The sequence below is a fragment of the Danio aesculapii genome, chromosome 13 (genome assembly GCF_903798145.1).
Source record: "Danio aesculapii chromosome 13, fDanAes4.1, whole genome shotgun sequence".
Taxonomy (NCBI): Eukaryota; Metazoa; Chordata; class Actinopteri; order Cypriniformes; family Danionidae; genus Danio; species Danio aesculapii.
Window position 1 is genome coordinate 50806014 of NC_079447.1, and position 23192 is coordinate 50829205.

Here is a 23192-nt window from a genome sequence, read left to right on the forward strand (position 1 = left end):
TGTTTCCCAACCCTGTTCCTGGAGGCACACCAACAGTACATATTTTGGATGTCTCCCTTTTCTGACCCATTAACTTCAGGTGTTGGAGTCTCTTCTAATGTGCTGATGAGTTGATTCAGGTGTGTTTGATTAGGGAGAGGTTGAAAATGTGTACTGTTGGTGTGCCTTCAGGAACAGGGTTGGGAAACACTGACATAGACAATACTCTGACTTCCATCACATCTTACTTATTTCACGACTGAAGAAAGAGTCCATACAATCGCTGAAAATCTGACCAGGGACACATTTATTAAAAACAGAGTAGAAACCACAGCACTTTATACAGAATCTGTACACAGACATGTTCACATGGCAATTAGTGTCCAATTCATCATTCATTTAAAAACAGACCATCGTCCCCTATTGGAATGTAGTGCTGGAGGCTGAACCCATATGGCACTGTATAATTAACTCTTTCCCCACCAACGTTTTTATTATTATCATCATCATTGTTTTTGATGATTTTTCACCTAAATTTGAGTGGTTTGTACTTGGAATATATGAGCATATTATGTGGTCAAAACAAAGAGCCAAGCCGTAACCCTTGTGTGCTGTTGGGGATGTTTTCATCCACACGGGGGTGATTTTGAGTCTTAAATTGGCCACAGCTTTCTCTGTTCCAGCAAATGGAATGGTATTTTTGACACACATTTTGGGAAAATGCTTTGGGAAAATTCAACAATACACTCAAATTGACTATCCTTTGGTTATGTTGGGGACTGTTTTTGCCCCATTGACTAATTATTGCTGCTGATCATCAGTTGCAGTGCAAAAAAAGCATAGTTTCTGGCTTTTATATGAAGTTATATAGAGTATTATATGTGTGTGTGACTTTTGCGCAAAATCTAAATAAGCATATCAGCTTTCAAAACATAGTGTGTTTAAATGCACACACACTATAATTTAGTGTATAAAATAGTTGTTATATTCCTAAGAACTCCTTATAAACCAGAAACTTTTTTTTTTGCACAGGCCTATCTAAAGGGTTAACAGTGCCAACTGATGATCAACAGTTACAAATGACAAATTGGCCCTCTTCCCAACAGATAAAGCCAGCAACAAACAAGTACACATGATTATTTGGCGTCAAAGCTTTGCAATCAAAAATTGTCATTATAATGGAAGTCAATGGGGCAAAAACAGCCCTAAACATAACAAAAAGGTAGTCAATTTAGACAATACACACAAGGTATCCCCACTATCTGACAGGTAGTTTCAAAAAGAATAAAAAAATACATTAAAAGTAGTGCATTCTTAAGATATACACTTAATGGCCACTTTATTAGATACACCTTACTAGCACCACATCCCAAAAGTCTGGTCATTCTCCTCTGGCATCAACAAAGCATTTGTGCCAACAGAACTGCCTCGTTTTCTGACCATTCTCTGTAAAGCCTAGAGATGGTTGTGCGTGAAAATCTCAGTAGATCAGCAGTTTCTGAAATACTCAGAGCAGCTCGGCTGGCACCAACAACCATGCCACGTTCAAAGTCACTTAAATCCCCTTTCTTCCACATTCTGATGCTCACTTTGAACTGCAGCAGATCGTCTTGATCATGTCTACACAGTTGGACAGGTGTACCTAATAAAGTGGCCGGTGAGTGTATAGTATGTAACACACACGTGTCACTTTCTCTGATCGTCTTCTATTTTGCTCCCAGGAGACACATGTCTTGTATCTCACTCAGGACATGCGTTAGGACTTCCTTTACCATAATATATCTAAAAAATGGACTGCTGTAAAAACTTGTCAATGGCAGGGAAGAGTTTATATTGGTAATGGAGGGGAAAGAGTTAATAGGATGTCTCATTTGCTATTATCATTATTAATTTTGTACATCGACTTTGTTCTTTTTGTAATTCATTAAATAACAATACTGTAAGCTAAAAACATACAAAAAAAGAAAACGCATTTACATCTAAACATGAAACACAAAAGTCTTCATTAACTGTGTTGAAGCAGAGCTTTACTCAACATCTGTCATGGTCCGGAGTGAACAGAGAGATCAGAGAAGCGTCCGCATTGTTCTCCAGCAAATCTTTTGTGGGTTTGGGCTTCTTGAACAGAGAAGGAAGGTTTCGGATGTGCACTTCTTTCTTAAACTGCTGTGCAAGGGGTTTCTGTCAAACACACACACAAATGCATCAATCGATTAAACTGAATGAAACATCGCATTTAGCAAGACACACTTTTAGAAATATGTACTTAAGTGAATGTTATATTGTGTGTGTGTGTGTGTATATAGAGTGCTCTGCATAAATGAATTGTACTTTTTTTTTTTCATTTCTCAGTGAATCTATATGTACAGGGTTTCACTAAGTTAATTTAAGACCAAGACATTTTTAGGACCATTAAGCTACAGTCACACTGGGCTTTGTGTGTGCGAGCGTGCGGCGCTGCGAAAAGGGGCGGGATTAAACAAGATGATTAGACATTTAAAAAAGCAAGCGATTGCTCCATGTTTTAAATTTCTGTCCAGAGAGGTCCTGTTTTGATCCTCGATTGGTCTCACGCAGTCAAGTGATGCGATTTCGCAGGTCAGAGTTCACCAAGCTTGAACTTTGCACCGCAGCAACATGCGAAACTTGACGCACGACCCTGCGTTTCCGGTCTGACGCATTTGCGTGCGTATGAATGGAAGTCTATGGGAGGAAAAGTCAAGTGTGACCGCAGCTTCATGAATGGAATTTTAGACTTATACAGGGCTAAACGCTAAGGATTTTATTCGAAGATCCCAATTAGAAAAGATTTTCACTTGCACTGTTAAAAAAATTTATTTAATAATACATCTATAATTAAATAAAATCTAGTTCAGGTCCGTATCTTCAGCAATAAATAAATGGAGAACTTATAAACAAATGTTACTGTAGGGGAAGTAATTACATGCATGTGTTAAATAAAAGGTTTTATTCAGATTGGGATTGTTGGTATTAAAGGCCAGATTGGATAGCTATACATGAACAAAGGGAAAAAAAAGGAGGATTTTTCCCTCTTCTGATGACACGTACAAATGGCGAATGTCAATCAAAGTTTTTCTGCAGACTGCTTTTATCACAATATCGATTATAAATAATATCACTTTACTATAAAAAGTTGGACCGTTTCCACAACTGTGTTTAAACCTCTTATAAAACTGATTTCAGCATGATGGGTTCTCTTTAATCAAATGAATCGTGTGAAACCCTGCATTTTTGGGGGGAAAAGAATAAGTAAAGCTGTGTACCCCAACAGTGCCTGCGATGAGTCTCTTAAACTGCTCTCTCTTCTTCTTCTCTCCGAGCTTTGTCACTCCGGGCTGGATCTTTTGGTCAAACTGCTCCAGAGCCTCGGCCTGGATATCAGGGATCTGATTCATGATCAAGCGCAGCTCTGCGTAGCGAGGCCTCTGTACACAAACACAATCAAAATCTCTCAGTCAAGCCCTCCTGTAAAATATATTTTCTTTATCAAACATTTGTCAAGTTATATTAAATGCAACAAAAAAAAAATCAGTTTTTCCTATAATATTTTTTCTTCTGGAGAAAGTCTTATTTGTTTCATTTCTACTAGAATAAAAGCAGTTTTTAAAGACCATTTTAAGGTCAATATTATTAGCCCCTATAAAGCAATATTTGTTTTGGATTGTCTACAGAACAAACCACCGTTTTACAATAACTTGCCTAATTACCCTAACTTTACCTTAATTAAGACTTTAAATGTCACTTTAAGCTGAATACTAGTATCTTGAAGAATATCTAGTCTAATATTATTTACTGTCATCATGACAAAGATGAAATAAATCAGTTATTAGAGATGAGTTATTAAAACTATTATGATTAGAAATGTGTTGACTTCAGCTTTAGCTAGAGGCACTCATGAATGATCATGTGTGACGTACTAGAGACTCGTAGATGAGCAAGGCCAGTTGAGTGAGTGCGGTGTTACAGCCTTCATGTTGGCCATGCATCTGCAGACCCTTCAGGACGCTTGAGTAGAGCCACGTCACAGCCTCCGGGAGCAGATTCCCACCCAGAACCTGCACAAATATTCAGACACAAACACTGCTGTTAAAGAACAGCGGCCATAATGATATCAGCCGCTATTTTTAATAATATCGCTGTTGGTCTGATTTCATAATTAGGTTGACATCTTAAAACCAAAAAATGTTTATATTAGCTTATAGACATTGATTTAATTTTATTGGCTGATATCAGTAAGGCTGATTTATCCCATTTTCTGGGAGTAGCAGTGCTTGTTACGTTAATGTCAAGCCCAGTCATTAAAAGAATGCAGATTTTATTGATATAATAGAAAGTTGGCCATAGAAATGCACAGTTCAATAATAAAGCTCACTTTTTCTGAAGTTAAGGTTTTAAAACAAACCTTTTTGTTCATGCAGAAAAACAAATATCAGAAAAATGTATATTATTAATTATAAAGGAGTTATCAGTAGGGCCAGACAGAATCGGTGGACATTTTTTGCTATTTCTGCGCAAAATTTGGTTAAAAATATGCAGATTTATGCGGAATAATAATTAAAAACTTCATATATTAAAAAGTAATACCTTTTTAACTTTTATTAAATGTTTACAATGCCAATCCAATTAGATCCACATTATTTGGTCAAGACAGCAAGTCTCTCATATAATATCTGTATTGTAAATAAATCATATGAACATTTTAACATTTGTCAATACTATTACTGAAATTAAATTAAAAACTCAATAAATATTAAATTACACACATTTATACAAGTAAATAAACAGAATTAATGATGGGCTAAATATCTGCATGCACAGATTTCCTGTGGGCTTAGTTATCGGTTACTCTTATTAGCTGAAATGTCCATATCGGTGCATCTATATCTGCTGTTTATAATGTCTCTGAAAGAAGTCTCTTCCGCTCAGCAAGGCTTCCTTTGATCAAAATACAATAAAAATATTATTACAATTGAATATATTTGTTTTCTATGCAGGAATATATCAAAATGTAATTCATTCCTGTGACTCAAAGCTAATGAAGCTTGAGTGTTCACACGGTCCTCCAGAAATCAGTCCAATATGGTATAATGATTTGCTGCTCTAAGGGCTGCACAATATATCATTTCAGCATCGATATCTCAATATACGCAAACGCAAGTCACATTGCAGGATCTGCAACGTTAAGCCAGTATCATAATTAACCAGTAGACACATTTGAAAACACTCATGATTTGTGGAGTTCTTGCAACGTTTAACCATAAGGTTATTAAAACATTTATCATTTAAGTCCGTTTAAAATATTCAGGCATAAGAAATAATGTTTCTAACTTTAAGGATTAATTGTATTTTTGTATATATATATACATAAAATGTAATAAACCAATCACAAACATTCAGAAATACAGTAGAGCAAAGATACTGTACAAATAAAGCGCTTAATGATTTTCTGGACGTTTAGCAATTTTCAGAACGATAAACAAATTTAATTAAGTGTAAAATAACACTATAGTCTTCATCATATATATATATATATATGGTATAGTCAGTTTTTCCAATATCGTGCAGCCCTAACTGCTCTATCACGATACATATTTATTGGTGCTCATTGAGAACGGTTCTTATTATTATAAAAAATATCTTTTGCTTAATTTTTGTTGTGGAAACTGATTTTACTTTTCAGGATTCCTTGATGAATATTTAAAATGAAATGTTTTGCAACTTATAAATCTCTTTACTGTCAATTTTGATCAATTAATGCACACAAAAAAACATTTTTTAAATAAAATGGTATCTTTTGAACATATATTTCTACATGGTAAACATTAACCAACAATTATTTTCAGCACTGACTACAACCAGAAATGTTTCTTGAGCAGAAAATCAACACATTAGAAGGATTTCTGGAGGCTGAACATATATAACTATATATATGGCACTGAACATATATAACTTTGAATTAGAGGTATGAATTGTGACAACACTTTAGTTTAAGGTGTCTTTGTTACACATTCTGTGTATTTATCGGATATATTTATTAAATTAATTATGCATAAATTACTCTAAACCAAACCCACATACTAACCTTGACCATATATTAAGTACATTAAGCAATGACGGGAATTTAAAAAAATAAATAAATATTAATACAATTATTTTCAATAGAAGAATATCATATTTATCATTATAAATATAATTAAAATATAATTTATTGTGGTAATTCAATTAAAAATGTATAATTAAAAAGAATAATTATTATTCCTCTAAAGTTAGTAAAACTGTAACAAGCACACCTTTAAAATAAAGCGGGACCTAAATTGTATATATATTTTAATTGAATGTTTTTGTGAGTGTGAGTTTAATTAAAGTGTGTGAGTTTAATTACATTTTTTGTGAGTGTATTTTAAAATGTTTTTAAAGTATTTCTGATTGAATGGTGAGCAATTGATTTTGATTTTAAATGGTGAGCAAAATGAAAAAAAAAGTATAGATCCCAAACATCTGAAAAGCAGTATATCTTGGTAGAGAATTCAAACATAAATCAGCCCGCATGCATCATCAGACAGACATGTGCAGAATTACCAGTGTTCGAATATATTACTAAAGACAAATCACCAAAAAAGGATCATCACCTGTTTCAGCAGCGTCCAGCAGAGCACACTAGCAGTGCGCTGACAGTTTACAGTGTCCTTCCACGACAGGCAGTTAAAACATATAGTCAGGACAGTCATGTAAATATCCTGAAAAGAAAGAGATAATAGAATAAAATGACTCTCAGACAACAATTAGCTTTGCCCAATGATGAAGCTCACAATGTCCAAGAATTACCTCACTTTGGAGAAGGCACTTGCCCAGATCTGAGAGCTCATCTGAAGGTGTGTTGACCTGATTCCCCTGTGAGGAGTCCATCGACACCATCTCCTCATCTCCTAGACAGAAGAGGGAGCAAATATGAGCATGGTGTTGTGTTTTATTATTATGCCACGAAGCGCATGGGCGGAGCTAGTGCCTGGTTGCATTTTCCTAGTATTGCTTTTTCTTTAAGTGGAACGCTTAAAGGAACACTACACTGTTTTTTTTGGAAATAGACTCATTTTACCACCCTGCTAGAGTTAACAGTTGCTTTTATTTCAGTAACCCACAGGATAATACAGGGTCATCAACTCACCATCTGCTTCCTCTTTGTTTGCGTTTAACTCTGGACATTTTCTTGTAATGCATGTCACACCTGGAAGTACATGTTCGCACAGAAGTTTAGATTCTTTTGTATTTAAAGCTTCAGGAAGGCTTCAGACGCATAAGAGAAACTCACTCAGAAGCTCCATGACCTCTCGCGTGACCTGCCGCAGCAGCTGCTCCTCCACCATCTCCTGGGTCACATGGTTCTCCTCATAGGCCTCCTCCTCCTCCTCCTCATGAGCACTACAAATATAGCATTACTCTGTTAGAATATATTTATTAGATTTAAAATAATAATAAAAAATAAAAATAAATAATAATATATAACACAAACATTAAAAACATTATCAAACACCATTATCTTACCACAGACTGGTCCGTTGGTTGATGATCTGCCACCGAAAGTTCAGTCTCTGTTTCCAATGAAGGGAAAACAACATTAGCAATGTGTGTAATATTCATATAGCGGTGAGCAATGTTGAAAACATCTCAGTATTATCTGGTGGATTTTGATAATCAGACACATTTGTTTTTGCTGACCCCTTGATTATATTAAACTGTCATGGACATCTTAATCCTGGAAATTTCAATGTAAACTATTTTACATATCATACATGTTCAGTTGATGCTATAACTATTAGTAAACAGTGAAGAATTAAAGTTTTCATTCATTTACTAAAATTAAGGCCGATTTGACAAATAATTGAATCCTCAATTCTATATATATATATATATATATATATATATATATATATATATATATATATATATATATATATATATATATATATATATATATATATATATATATATATACACACACATACACATATATAAATTCTGGTTTGTTAACAGATCCTATTGTGCTATTCAGTTTACCTGCAGTAGGTATGAAAATAATGGACCCAGCAAAGGACAGAGGAGTCTGTCATAGTACTCATGAGGACAGGAGATGACCAGCTGCTTCATGAAGACACGTGCAGAACATTAAGGAGAACAACAAAAGCAAACTGCACTCCATCATAGCACATCATTCAAATAAGGACTGATGGCCCTTACAGAAGCATCCAAGGTAAGTGAAATAAAGGCTGATGGTTAGACCCAGACAGAACCTGTTTGCTATTTCTGCACAGAAAAGTCTGTGGATTTATGCAGAATGTTTTTGAGGGTAAAAGGAAACTTATCTTCCTAACATTTAAAGTTTAAGGAACTACAGCAGTTCTCTCCACAGAAAGATGTATGAAATATTACTGTAGCCTGCTGAAAAAACAGCCTAGGCTGGTTAGCTGGTCGACCTGCCTGGTTTTAGAGGAGTTATTGCCTGGTCTTAGCTGGTCATGGTGGTAGATGACCAGCTTCACCAGCCTAGCCAGGATGGGAGCCCAGCCAAAACCAGCTATATCCAGCTTCAACCAGGCTGGTCAAGCTGGATATTGCTGATCATTTCCCAGCCTGACCAGCTAAGACCAGGTTAAAAACCAGCCTGGAAATAGCCAGAACCCCTCTAAAACCAGACTGGTCGACCAGCTAACCAGCCTAGGTTGGTTTAAGCTGTGTTTTCAGCAGGGTACAAATCGTATTATGCATAAATCATCTAAACTTTTGCAGATAATTCAGCAATACTACTGAAATGAACAAAAACTGAATATATTTACACATTACATGAGTAAATAAATAGATTAAACGACTGGCTCAAAAAAATCTGTGGGTCCTACTGATGGACAAAGCCTGAATTTAAGGGCTAGTTCACCCTAAAATGGAAATTTTGTTATTAATTGCTCACCTTAATGTGGTGTTCCAATCCCCTGAAATCTGAGAACTCCCTACTCCTCCATAGACAGCAAGGTCCAGAAAAGGAACCAAAAACATTGTCAAAACAGACCATGTGACTTCAGTAGTTCAGCTGTAATCACATGAAGCTCCAAGAACATTTGTGTGTGCAAAAACTTTTAAAAATTACTTGGTTCACCCTGGCTGAACATGACTGAACACCTACTAAAGGCAAACCAATTTTAAAAGCCATTTTATAGTTCATTTGGCTCAATAGTGTTCTTGAGGCTCTGTATAATTACAGTCTGGCACCACTCCTGTTCAACCTTTATATGCTCCCTCTGAGCCAAATAATGAGAAAAAACCAAATCTCCTACCACAGCTATGCTGATGACACAGATCTACCTAGCCTTACTGCCTAATGACTACAGCCCCATTGACACCCTCTGCCAATGCATTGATGAAATTAACAATTGGATGTGCCAAAACTTTCTTCAGTTAAACAAGGAGAAAACTGAAGTAATTGCGTTTGAGAACAGAGATGAGGTTCTCAAGGTGAATGCGTACCTTGGCTCTAAGGGTCAAACAACAAAAAATAAGGTCAAGAATCTTGGTGTGACTCTGGAGTCAGATCTGAGTTTTAATAGTCATATCAAAGCAGTTAGTAAATCAGCATACTATCATCTCAAAAACATTGCAAGAATTAGAAGCTTTGTTTCCAGTGAAGACTTAGTGAAACTTGTTCATGCTTTTATCAGCAGCAGGGTGGATTACTGTAACGGCCTCCTCACTGGCCTTCCCAAAAAGACAGTCAGACAGTTGCAGCTCATCCAGAACGCTGCGGCCAGAATTCTGACCAGAACCAGGAAATCAGAGCATATCACACCTGTCCTCAGGTCTTTACACTGGCTCCCAGTTATATTCAGAATAGATTTTAAAGTATTATTACTGGTCTATAAATCACTAAATGGCCTAGGACCTCAATACATTACAGATATGCTCACTGAATACAAACCAAACAGATCACTCAGATCTTTAGGATCAAATAGATTAGAAATCCCAAGAGTTCAGTCAAAGCAGGGTGAATCGGCTTTCAGCTACTAACAGCGCCCCTCGCTGCTGAAATGATCAGATGTGCTCCAACATTAGGCACATTCAAATCAAGACTGAAAACACATCTGTTTAGCTGTGCACCCCATTTACTGAATGAGCACTGTGCTACGGCCGACAGATCGAACTACTATGTTTTTCTCTTTATTTTATTTCTATTTTTACCATTTTTATTATTTGTTTTTATTTCTCTTATACTTGTTTCTTTTATTGCTGTTTATGTAAAGCACTTTGAATTGTCACTGTGTATGAAATGTGCTATATAAATAAACTTGCCTTGCCTTGCCTTGAACCACTGAAGACACCTGGAATGTTCTGACAATGTTTTTTCCACCTTTTCTGAATTTTAAACATCTCGGGGTCATTGATTTGTGTGAACGAAGATTAAAAAAAGTCTCTGGGACGACATGAGGGTGAGCTAGTAATGAGTTTTTCATTTTTGACCCTAACCCTTTAATTCTTGCATTGCAGATTTTTTTGTAATTCGTACATATAAGTCAGCATGAACCGGAAGCTGCGACCATTTTTTTTTTGGTATTGAGATGCAGTTCCTAGACAAGCCGAATATTAAATGAGGAAACAGTGGGCGTGGCTTGTGTTTTTCTACTGCGAGCTGATTAGTTGTAGTAAAGCAGGCATTTCATTCAGAAAGATGGGGAACAGTGTTCGGGGAGAGTTATTGCAACCTAACAGACTCCTCCTGCTCACCATTTCTGTTGTATTATCTGACAGTTGGAGGGGCGTGGTTAACTATGTAAGCCACGCCCAATATCTCAGACCTAATCAATGTGAGCAAACAAAATGGTGAGTTTTGAGTTCACGTGTACTTAAAAGGATATGGACTAGGGGGCGGAGCCTGTGGTCAGGAACGCTGTCAAGATGGTTGAAGGCGGATCCAACGATCTGCTCTGCCAAACCCTCGATACCATAAAAGTCTTGCTGCAAGCAGGGACCCATATTACCCAGAACATGGTAACTAAACATGGGTAAAAAGAGAAGTGTTAACAGGACCAGGAAAATGAGTTTACATGACAGAATCGTAATCGAATAACATAATCAATTGTTCCGACCAGTTTTCGAAGAGTGAGGAGAAGAAGCCTTGCATGCGTTCAGCAACGTTTCTGTACACCGACGTCTCATAGGAGTCTAAAACCGGCTGAGAGATTCCTGTAGGAAACAGAAGTCATTTCTTTAGGACAGCACTGTAAGAAAACACAAAATTTAAGGTAGATATCACGCTGCGGCAGTTTTCAGAATTTTACCGTTAAAAAATAAACACGGTGGCTCAGTGGTTAGCACTGTCGCCTCACAGCAAGAAAGTTGCTGGTTCAAGCCCTGGCTGGGCCAGTTGGCATTTCTGTGTGGAGTTTGCATGTTCTCCCTGTGTTGGTTTCCTCCAGGTGCTCCAGTTTCCCCCACAGTCCAATCACATGCACTATAGGTGAACTAAATTGGCCGTAGTGTGTGAATGTGAGTGTATGGGTGTTTCCCAGAACTGGGTTGCAGCTGAAAGGGCATCCGCTGCGTAAAGCATATGCTGGATAAGTTGGCAGTTCATTAAAGATCAGAACATGCTTGCCAACACTCCTGTTTTTCGGGAGTCTCCCGTATTTCAAACCCATCTCCCATATTGTTCTGTCTACCGGAAAACTCCCGGAATTCAGATTTAGATCTGAATGTTGGCAAGTATGGATCAGAACATATATCTACACATGTAACAGAATTAATAAAGCTAAATTTGACTTTTGACATCTACAGGCAACCCAAAATGATCTTCTGGTGAGGTAAGACTACAACCAGTGGAGCGAGGGGCCCAGTAATGCCCACTGAGGAAAGGGTGGAAAGCCAAAGTTGTTTGTTACAGGACAGGACAAATGAGAAACCTACCTAAAACACAATTCTTCTCCATGTCTGTAATGTCATAGACTCTAGCGAAGGTCTTGCTGAGCCGGGTGATGTTCTCCGGCAAGAACAAGCTGTTGTTGGTTCTGAAAGACAGAATAATGTATGACTTTGTGATTTAAATACTTTAACAGTATGCTAGTTGATCATTATTTCCATCATATACATAAGGTGATGCCTGGTTAACGCTCGGTTTTATGAAAGCAGATTTAATTTGGAAAAGTTAAAGGTGCTGTGTGTAAGTTTTTGACTCATCTAAAGCATAAAAATACCATAATATGTTGCCAGATATTTAATAAACATGCTAAGTGAACATAGTTGTTCATCTGAAAAACAATGCTGAAGTCAGATATTCTGCTTGGAAAATGTGTTACGTGCCGAACATCTGGCTTTGTTTTGGTAATTTTAACCTGCCCAATGCCAGTTTAGCCAATTTCAGCACCCAGGGTTGCCTTAGTGGAAAACTGTGTATTTCATTCATTCATTCATTCATTCATTCATTCATTCATTCATTCATTCATTCATTCAGAAAGGCTCTCAAAGCATGTGTCCGTGAACAAAATGCGACCTCCAGTGGACAGTAACAGACTCTGAAATGAGACGCAGATTCAGAGTTCCACATGAGGTTATTAATTAGCAAATAATAGAAATATTACGAGCGTAAACATTAGATGAGCCGGTTAGATTGTAACCCCGTGTCCTAACAACACGCTGCATGATGAGATTTGCAGTGATGAACAATTTGGCTGTTTGCACCAGACAAAACACGACAGAAATGTAAATACAGCCAGAATACATTCAGAAGCACAGAATAGTGCACTCACTGCACTCAACAAAATGCTAAGGTTTATAATCTAATTAATACATATTAAACCTCTCTAACATTAAATGTAGATGCTGAATCACTGATATGTGTTGGTTTTTATTATTTTACAGTTCTAAAGCTCAATTTCAGCAATTTTATTTTATTTTCCAGATCTGAGGTAAATAATCTGCTGCAACTTTCAGTAATATGGCAATAAATGTCATGTAATATAGCATTCAAACTCACATTATTAGCATTTAACATTGAAGTCAGTTTTCTGTTGTTCACCTGTGAGAAATAGAAGCCGTTTCTAATATATCAATTCGAGGTGTTGCTTTGGACAAAAAATACTGCTTTTAATATGGTAAATATTCCTTCTATCGGGTGCACTTCCTTTTATTTAGAACATGATTTAAATCACTCGCTCCTGTCTTCAATCTGGCAACCTGCGCTTGCGTTTGTTTTGATCTTGGGAGTGCAATACCTAGTTCAACCACTGGGTGTCAAACTTACATCCTGCACCTTTAATATGTGGAAGAAATACATTTACAAGTGTTCCGCCTGTTTCACACCGCAAGCACAAGCAGGATGTGAGCAGCACGTATAGAGAGCAGAAGCAGCGTGCACGCGTTTGCCTTAGTTCATCGCAAGCTGCTGCACAGATCAACCTATCTCGGTCTATTCTATCTTGTTACCTATCTATCTAAATACACTTTTTTTACTTTTCATCTGCACCAAGGCCCGTGGCAACTTCCTCCTATGCCGTTTCCTTAACCTGCAACTCTATATTTTACAAATGATATAGATCCTATAGAACTGTCTGCTTCTCACGCCCTGAGGAATGACATTCATGTCTTTTCAGGTGCACTCAGACAATTAGAAGACAATCGCCATTTTGTTTTTGATTGTCAGGATGATGTAGGTCTATAGTTACAATAATATTTATACAATACAGTTATAATGATGTTTATACATGCTCAAACTAGTGTTGCAACGCAAGCAAAACTGATACTAAAATTGTTTTAAGTTTCATTTTTTAGTTTGGGCCCAAATATTTGTTGCCGGTTTTAATCGTTTAAGTTCATTTGATTGACTATAAATAGGTCAGTGGATATTATCGATTCATTTATTAGGTAAAAATGCTACTTTTTACTGTCATTTAATGTGTTTTTTTGTCATTATCAATGCACTGTCACTTTAATTGAGCGTGAGCAGTGTGGCAAAAATAGACCCGGTGCCGAAACTATCGCAGCACTTCTGCTTCAGAAATGCTCATGCGCTGCTTCTGTGTGCGGTATGAAAGCACTAATCTGTTAAGATGGACGCTGAAAAAAATACGCACTGCTCACGCTCGCGTTGTGGAACAGGCTTTAGACTAAATACTGATTTAGGTTAGCTAGAAAGACTGTCTGCTGTAAACGTTAACAAGTTTGTTGACTCAGCTTGTTCAGATATGATGTAATTTAATATATTGAATAAATATAACGACCTCAAGGACAGTCTGTTAGATAAAATTACACTATATACAAACATTAATTTCCTCAAGAACTGATATATTCCTTTATTGGACTACACAAACTCTAAACTATCCTTCAAAACACTGGACAATTGTCACCCCAAACTTCATATTTTGGAATCTATATTGCTATGAAGTACCTGATGAGGGCCAGAAGGTTGGGCAGCAGGGCCTGCAGGGGCTCCGCACAGGGGTTTTTGTAGACGGGGGTCCCATCAGAGGCAGTGCGGACCACAAAACCTCCAGCTTTGGCCTGGTCAGCATCAGCAGGCCAGCGAGCACGCTTCACCACCCCGAGAATGGTGTGCACACAAAAACTAATCTGCCATAAAAGACACTACCATTAATATACACATCTATTAAACAGAGAAAAAAAGAGCCCATTTACAAGATCTACTGGGGAGACTTCGTGGCTGATCACACCAAACGCGCTCTTTGCGTTGAGAGGTGCCTTTTTTGAATGGTTTACTAACAGCGAACGTTATGTGCGCTGCTTATGAGCCCTGTGGGCCTCGTGTTTTCACCGTTAAAAACTTTGAGCAGAAACAGCGCGTTATGTCAGTCGCCTCTTTTTCATTCTCCAATCAAATGAAAGCAGAGGCGGGGTTTCCGTCGAGGTGACAGCAGTGTTTGTGTTGTCAAGATGACTATGGAGAGTTTTGAAGACGGAGAAGAGACTAGTGGTTGCCGTTTCGAGTTATCCGGTGCTGTACGACTCAAATCTTGAATATCACAATATTATTAAATATTAAAATATTATACCAATATCTACAGTGACACTCTCACACAACACCCAGCTGATTCAATCACTGCCTAGTGATGTAAAGAGCGCACTTTAGTCTCATTTAGATGTGCTGTGGTTGTGAGTTTGACGAGATCACTCAAATATGGAGGTGAGTGTAGCAGAAGTGACGTCTTTGGTCAAAATCAGCCTTCAGCCATATCACAAAAAAATAAGCTCCATGTCACACCTACCCGTGACCTGTTGATCCCCATCTGGTCGTCGGTGTCAGAATCACCGATCTCCTGATCAGCACCGACAAACGCCAAGAAAGTAGCAGGGTCCCATAACACACTGCAAACACAGACAGATTACCACATCGTTATCACACAGATCATCATGTTCAATCAACAAACTGCCTCACACTGGTGAGTGGGCGTGACAAACCACCTGTAGAAAACACACTCTTTCATCTCTGACACTCGCAGCAGATTTGCACCTCCTACTTACAATCAGCACAAAAAACACAGCATTTATTAGGGCTGGGCGATATGGGCAAAAAATGGTATCCCGGTATTTTTAGGAGGAATGACAGTATACGGTATATATCCGGTATTTTCCCATAAATGGTTACTTTAAGAGTTAAAGTCTTTATTAATACGTTATTAAACAGTTTTAGAGCAAAATATAACTCAAACACTGGGGTTTCCCTCTCTGTTATTATCCCCATTATAATTATCATTCTTATATTGTTATTTGTTGATAAAATAGCTAACAGAGAGATATTAAAATAGAAAAAGAAATGTTCAGTAGACAAATGCATGTTTTTTTATTTTAATTTTTGTTTAGTTTTAATTATTGTTTAAACCCCTAACCGTTTGTACATGAGGCACACACACAAATCAAATCCCGTCCTACAGTTAAGGAGCTAAAATAAATAAGATCAATTAAACAGAATAAATAAATTATTATTTATTACATATTTATTGCCACATCAGCAACTTATGGCTATTTCGTGGCCAAATGGATATACATTAAAATATTACATGATAAAAACAAATTCGTATTATATTAAACAAATTTACTTAGACAAATATATAAAATATTAATATATAAAATTTACAAAAAAATTATTCAAAGTTAAATATGATTTTTCAGTTCTATTTTTGATAAAAAAAAATGTAAAACTCTTCCTGGTGGTACCTTTTTAAAAATGTCCATCAAAGTACAACAGAATAAATAAATAAAATGATTAGAATATAATCAGAATTGAAGTCAATATGCAATAACAGACCAGAATGCATAGCTGAGCTTATAATCAGTGAATATGAGGTGGTTTCACTTTCAAAATGCAGTATAAATTCCACCCATTTTGGCGTTTTTAATTGTTTTAACACATTCACGTGTTGCTTGTCAAATTGGCAAGGCTTCTATGCTTCGTTCTTGCTGTCAATTGCGGAAGAAATGATCGATAAAAGGTTTCTTATAAACCGCTGTGACGGCTGCAGGCGCTGTGTGATGTGCGTGCACACGACGGGGGAGTCGGATTTTGATACAACACCGACACTGCATGTTCCTCCATGTCGCGTGGGTCGTTCTTGAACGCTTCGTTCATTTTGAACAAATCTTTTGTACGACTCAGGGAGTGAATCATTCATTTGCGCATGTGCTCAGCTGTACAAGGGGACCTTGCGTGGATTTCTCGCAGAATGCACACGTGTGGCCTCAAACCATATCGATATTGGATAATCCTGCATCGCGTTGGGGAATCATATCGATATATCCCCAGAACTCGATATACCGCCCAGCCCTAGCATTTATGAGCAGGTGAGTGGGGTTCACCTGTTGAAACACACACACACACACTCTCTCTCTCTCTCTCTCTCTCTCTAAAAAAAAACTCTCGCCCTTACTCTAGCACTTAATTCCCAGAGCACTAACAGTTGCTTTGTCTAATCAGCTCTTCTTGTGTGTATTGCCTCTACTTGTTGAATCGCTGAATGCCTCCTCAACTGTAAGTCGCTTTAGACAAAAGTGTCTGCTACATCAGTGGTCCCCAAAGTTGGGGGGGGGGGGGGCGCTTGGTGATTTCCAAAAATATCATATTTTAATAAACTGTTAGAATGACCATATATTTATCCATAACCTACAGAAGATTAAAAAAATCAGAAGATAAAAAGTATTTACCAACAACATGCAAATAAAAAGCCATCTAAAAGCAAGCTATTGGTGTGTGTGGACCGTTGTGTGCAATGTTTGTATGTTTATAACCACCTCTGAGGATAACGGGGGTCACGAGTCACTGGAAATGTTATTTTGGGGGTCCTGAGTTAAAAAGTTTGGAAACCCCTAGGCAAAATGTAAATGTAACATCCACACAAATACCTCCTCATCTCCTCCGACAGCCACTGCGCAGTGACCGGCGCCATCAGCTCCTCCAGGAAGGCTTTCTGCTTCTTATAGTCTTTAAACTGATTGCTGATCAGTATCAGGGCCTCTATGAGAGCACATTTCTCCAGCTGAGTCAGCAGCAGCTCATTGGAGAACAGCCTCTTCACCTGCTCATACATCAGGTCGAAGCACGGCTAACAATGCATGAAAAAAAAAATGTAAGCATCGGCATCAAAAGAGCAAGCTAAAACAATTATATTCAAGAGTTCACACTTAGATAATGCTTGGCTATTTTAGCTGGTTTGGCATGCTGTCCCGGGAAACAACCCTGAGCTTGGAGATAGATGAGCCAAGGCTCCCGCCTGGTCAATAAGCATTAGGAGGGATACGAGATCAGGTAGTTCTTGATAACCTCCCAAGAGTAGCCCGCTAACTGCGCCAGTTTGTTTATAGTAGGTGCTTGTGACTTTAACTTTGTTGCATGTTTTTTAGGTGTGGGAGGAAACTGGAGTACCCGGGGAAACCCATACGAACACGGGGAGAACTTGCAAACTCCGCACAGAGAGTGTCGACTGGCTCAGCTAGTGTTTGAACCAACGACCCATTTGCTGTGGGGCAACAGTGCTACCCGCTGAGCCACCGTGAACTCATGAAGGTTTGAAACGAGTAAAAGGTGAGTAAATGATTGAGTGAACAGTCCCACTGAAGTGAAGTAACGTGCGTTTAGGTTGTAAAGATTTGAGGAATTTTTTTTGGACCTGCATGAATTAACATACCAGCATAAAGTCTGAATAATCGCGACAGATCCTGATGATGGCGGAGCAGGCGTGTCTTCTGACGTTCTTCACCGCTCGCGTTCGAAGAGCCTGAACATAAAAACACCGAACATCTGCAAGAGGCTCCGATTACAGGACGATATGCAGATATGTTCACAAGTATGAGCTCCTTACCTTGCGTTCATCAACCAACTCGAATGTGATTGCAGAAAATATCTTTGAAAGGGAAAAGAAAATAGTGCATTTTAGGCATGTTACAGACTTTAATAAAGAAAATTAAATAATAGCACTATAAAGATTTAAAGGGGACCTATAATGGCCCTTTTCTACTGAGTGGTACAGTACGGGTCGGTACGGGCCACCTTTATTAGGCTTGCGTTTCCACTGCTAAAAGTGTACTAATGGTACTCTTTCGGTGGGCGTGCTGTACGACAAAGTTTCAGTCAACGTCATTCTCGCTCAAGAAAATGTCAAAGTAAAGCTGTACGGGTCGCTTGCATATCATATGAGAAGCTCTTCTCACAAAACAGACGCTTTACACACATAAATACTTGATTATAAATGTTCATTACTAACTTTACTATGATCAGGATTTAATTATAACTAAATAGCCTACAGTAACGTCTGCGATTATATTAAATAAATAAATAAATGCAGCATATATGAACACACACAGACCCTCACAGTCTCTGATATGTTATCAATTACAGAAAAACTACACACAGCAGACATTTAGTCCTTATTTGGGTTCAAAAACAACACAAAATATAGCCCACAGTCAGAGCAAACCTCTCATCTGTGTCTGTAATCTTCAGCAGCACATGTAACCTCTGTTAGAGAGTCATTCCCTCATTCTGAGTTCATAATAGTCCAAAAGGCGAGTTAAACATGGCAGTTTGTTCACGTTTGCTGAAAATATAATGTGCTCCTTTGTTTTTTCCGGCTTTTCTTTTGTTTTTTCGCGCGTCACTCTCGCGTTTATCTGTTTCTGACAGGATCAGGTTTAAAAGCACGTCAATAATGAAGTGCAGGTTATTATCATCAGCTCAAGAAGTTTATTTCAAATATAGATGCGCACTCGAGCACAAGCAAGAAAGCAAAACCGCTCGTGCTTTAGACTCGTAAAAAACTACAGGGCACAGGGTAGAATCTGCTCTTCTTCTTGGCTTTGTGGCATTATACTTATTTTATGATGTAAAATTAGCCTCTGATGTCCCTAGAGTGTGTGTGTGTGAAGTTTCAGCTCATAATACCACACATATAATGTTTATAACTCTCTGAAACTGCCCCTTTTAGACTTTGATCCTAACTGTGGCGTTTTGGTGACTGTCGCTTTAAATGCAAATGAGACTGTGCTCTTTTCAAAAGAGGGCGGAGCTACAAATGCCTGTGTGTCAGCATAGTGGCAGATTTAAAAACACGGCTAACGACTATGCAAATGAGAGAGATGGTCAATAGAGGGCGTGGCTTTCTCTCTATGATGATTTGATTTATATAAACTGGATTCCTATTAGACTTCAAGCACTGATTTATAGTGAGCGGCAGTCAATGTGAGCAGACCTGACATTTAAGATACGTCTGAAAGTAAAGCTCACCTTAAAGAGTACTTGAGGGAGGAAATGAGGCCGATGTGTGAGGAAGGGGAAGAGTGTGGAGATGATGGTGAGCACGCAGGACAGAATGAGAGGATCTCCAGTCTCGTAATTCACCACCATCTGCAGCAGCGCCATGCCCTCGTCTATGGGGAGTTTCTAGAGGAGAGAAAAGAAGAGGAGTCTCGGTGACATGATCCCTCACTGCTGCAGCATTACATGAAAACGCTTGATCTCACCTCTTTTTCGAGGATTTTGAAGAGCTGCCCAAACACACTTTCAGAGAAGAACGTCATGGCTTCCCACTGAACCACCGAAGGGGACAGAGGAGAGCAGAGACCCTTCTCTGTCTTGGCTTTAACAGATGAACGTTGCAAGTTAATTAAGTCAATTAAATATTCAGAATTAAAGAGTAGGGATGTATTATACGCATTAAAGTCTACTCAATATTCCACTTCAATTGGAAGTACATCAACATATTGAATTAAAAGTTTAAAAAATATCCGGTTCATGCTAATTTTAAAATATTAATGTTTCTAATACGACACAACAAGGATTGGAAATAAATAGATAAAATAAATAATAAACAGTAGGCAAAAGCGTATTTACAACAGCTGCGCATGCATTTGGAGGTTAAAGAGCATCTGCTATACGAGAGTGAAGTAACAGAACTCACATGTTGTTTTTCCAGCATCTATAGGTGTGCTGATCTGATACTGCATCCAGTCCCTTGCAATTTGAAAGGCTTCAAAAGGGACTATTTTACAAGTCAGGCGAACCGCTTCCCCCTGCTGAGCCCTGAAAGCTGTGGGAGAACCAGAACATGGCACGTTAAGTTTTAGATGTGGGTTTTCTCTTTGGAATTAACATCTAAAGAATATTTATAATATTTGACAGCATTTATAAGGATTTTTTTTTACATTATTTATCTTTTTTCTTCCAAAAGGTGACATTAAATAAGCTTTTGAAGACTATTAAAACAGTAATCTAACCCAGTGTTTCCCAACCCTGTTCCTGAAGGCACACCAACAGTCCACATTTTCCACCTCTCCCTAATCAAACACACCTGAATCAACTCATCAGAACATTAGAAGAAACCTGAAATTAATGGGTCAGATAAGGGAGACATACAAAATATGTACTGTCAGTGTGCCTCCAGGAACAGGGTTGGGAAACACTGATCTAACCCACCAGAAAAAGCATCTAAGTGGCATGTATTTCTTTTATTTTACGTGTAACTCTTAACAGACAGCGAGTGAGGTGACCCAGAGTTGGCCAGGTAAGAAACCAGTAAGTTATGTTGTGTGATATCCAGTTTAACATCACTTTACTGCTTTAGGCAGGGTAATTTACAGTTTGCAATCAGACACCGAGTTTAACAATGCAGTCTATAAACGTCATGCTCATGTGAAAGATAATATTCACTTTTTTTGACAACTGCACAGAAATACAGCGTACCAACTAACATATGTCAAGATTTAAGAAGTGACCAATAGTTACAACTAGGCCCACATGGAGTTTTTAGCCCATCATTGAGTATTTATTAATATTTATATATATATATATATATATATATATATAAATGTGTGTAACTATATATTTATTCAGTTTTTCTATTAATTTCAGTTATATTAATAACTAATATGTAAATGTTTATATGATTTATTTTAAAATACAGTTATAAAATAAAGTAATACTTTCTGTCTTTTAGTAGATATATTATAATGGAGACTTGCTTTGTTTAACAAACAAGTGGATCTACTTGTATTTGCATTGTAAATAGTGCTGAAACCTTATTCAATTTAATTGATTGCTAAAAAAAAAATGACATTAAATTTGTAGTAATCAACGCTTTGTTAATAAGTTATTGCAGCACTTCCTTGCTATATAACAGTTATTTGATTGGCTCATATTTATTTTATTAATCAATTGATTGCAGTGATAGATTAACCAATTATTAAAATAATTGATAGCTACAGCCCTAAATGTAAACCTTAAATAAAAGAGTGATTATTTTTTTATGTCATGTTACTCCCAAAATCATTCTGCATAAATCCAGAGAGTAGGGGTGGGCGATATGACCTAAAATTAATATCACGGTATTTTTTATCTTTTGAACGGTGACGGTATAATATCATGGTTTTACTTTAAATAGCAAAATAGTATACATCTCAAGGAAGAACGGACAAAAGAAAGTCTCACTTCTATCACTCTTTAAAAGTTTTGGTTTCGGTTTGTGTCATTTTAAATGCTCCGTCTTGTTATGAGCTGATCTTCATTTTTCTCTGTTTGTGGAATAAAGCGGCACCAATTTATGAGCAGACAGAGCAGGATTCTCATGATGACCACCAGCGCAATACCGCTCTTTGTTATGAGCCGTAGTTTCAGTGTAAACTTAGTAAAGGTGAGTTTCTTTGGCGATGATGTGTACAGTGTTAGATTTTATATTTAGCGGACATTTGCGCTGAACACGCGGTGAATGCAACGCATCGAGATTCGGGCACCTTCTCCGAAAACACTCGATTGATCTCAGCTGGCGGATCAACATTTACCTCATGTCATGATCGCTGTCATCTGCGCCATTATTATTATTATTATAACTTTAGGTGAGGTTTGCAAACCTGTGCACTTTTCACTCTTCAGCCGTTTGCATTTCCTGCGGTAAGAAAAGCTCCCTGTTATCTGACAGCGGGAAGCGTTGAGTGACTGACAGCTAATATGAACCAATACAGCGGCAGGGTATCAGGTAATCAAATCAGATTGCACTACAACCATTATATTCAGTCGCACAAATGCTCCCAAATATATTAAGAGGGCGCATAGATTAAATTTCGGGCGCTCATGCGACCAAAATGGTTGCAATTTCGAGCCCTGTAGTATAAGGACATGTATTCAGACCACAACTGAACGTTTAAAGAAAATCGAATGCCTTATTATTTAGAATTAGCTATTATTGATGTAAATGCAGCCGTTCAAGGCGCATAATTGATTTATTACGGTATTGACGGTATTAGAAAATCCATGTCGTGGCGCAATGTCACACCGGTGAGGACTATGACACCAGTGTACCACCCACCCCTACCAGAGAGTTATTTTTATTATTTATATATATATATATATATATATATATTTTTTTTTTTTTTTATTAATTAATTAATTTATTTTTAAATTTTAATATAATCTTTTTTTTTTTTAAACAAAATTCTGCATAGAAATGGCAAAAAAACATCCACAGATTTAGCCTGGCCCTGGTTACAACTCACGATTAAAGGAGGAATTGAAATCTTCATCGCTGTCAAAGTCCACTCTGGAGAATTCACAGCCTGGACAATCATTCTTGGAGGGGAATCCAGTCTGTTGAAGACAAGTGGAGAAACTAAACGACAATAATCACTGGAAACTGCTCTTTATGTCTGAGATTCACATCACTTAC

At 37.6% G+C, this 23192-nt stretch overlaps 1 protein-coding gene across 1 annotated transcript in view; it reads right to left on the minus strand.

The window, feature by feature from the left end:
* Nucleotides 1-885: 885 nt before the first annotated feature.
* Nucleotides 886-23192, minus strand: part of LOC130239625 (exportin-5) — a 37814-nt gene continuing 15507 nt past the window's right edge. Inside the window, exons 13-33 of the mRNA XM_056470902.1 lie at nt 23023-23113; nt 20436-20564; nt 19999-20114; nt 19763-19918; nt 18342-18383; nt 18168-18257; nt 17386-17585; nt 15255-15354; nt 14420-14601; nt 11944-12044; nt 11127-11223; nt 10896-11032; nt 8056-8153; nt 7543-7589; nt 7310-7419; nt 7166-7225; nt 6826-6926; nt 6630-6737; nt 3918-4055; nt 3264-3425; nt 886-2160 (exon numbers count right to left, since the gene is read on the minus strand). Coding sequence (XP_056326877.1) covers nt 2011-2160; nt 3264-3425; nt 3918-4055; nt 6630-6737; nt 6826-6926; nt 7166-7225; nt 7310-7419; nt 7543-7589; nt 8056-8153; nt 10896-11032; nt 11127-11223; nt 11944-12044; nt 14420-14601; nt 15255-15354; nt 17386-17585; nt 18168-18257; nt 18342-18383; nt 19763-19918; nt 19999-20114; nt 20436-20564; nt 23023-23113 — 2415 coding nt within the window. The 3' untranslated portion in view covers nt 886-2010. The remainder of the gene's footprint in view (nt 2161-3263; nt 3426-3917; nt 4056-6629; nt 6738-6825; nt 6927-7165; nt 7226-7309; nt 7420-7542; nt 7590-8055; nt 8154-10895; nt 11033-11126; nt 11224-11943; nt 12045-14419; nt 14602-15254; nt 15355-17385; nt 17586-18167; nt 18258-18341; nt 18384-19762; nt 19919-19998; nt 20115-20435; nt 20565-23022; nt 23114-23192) is intronic.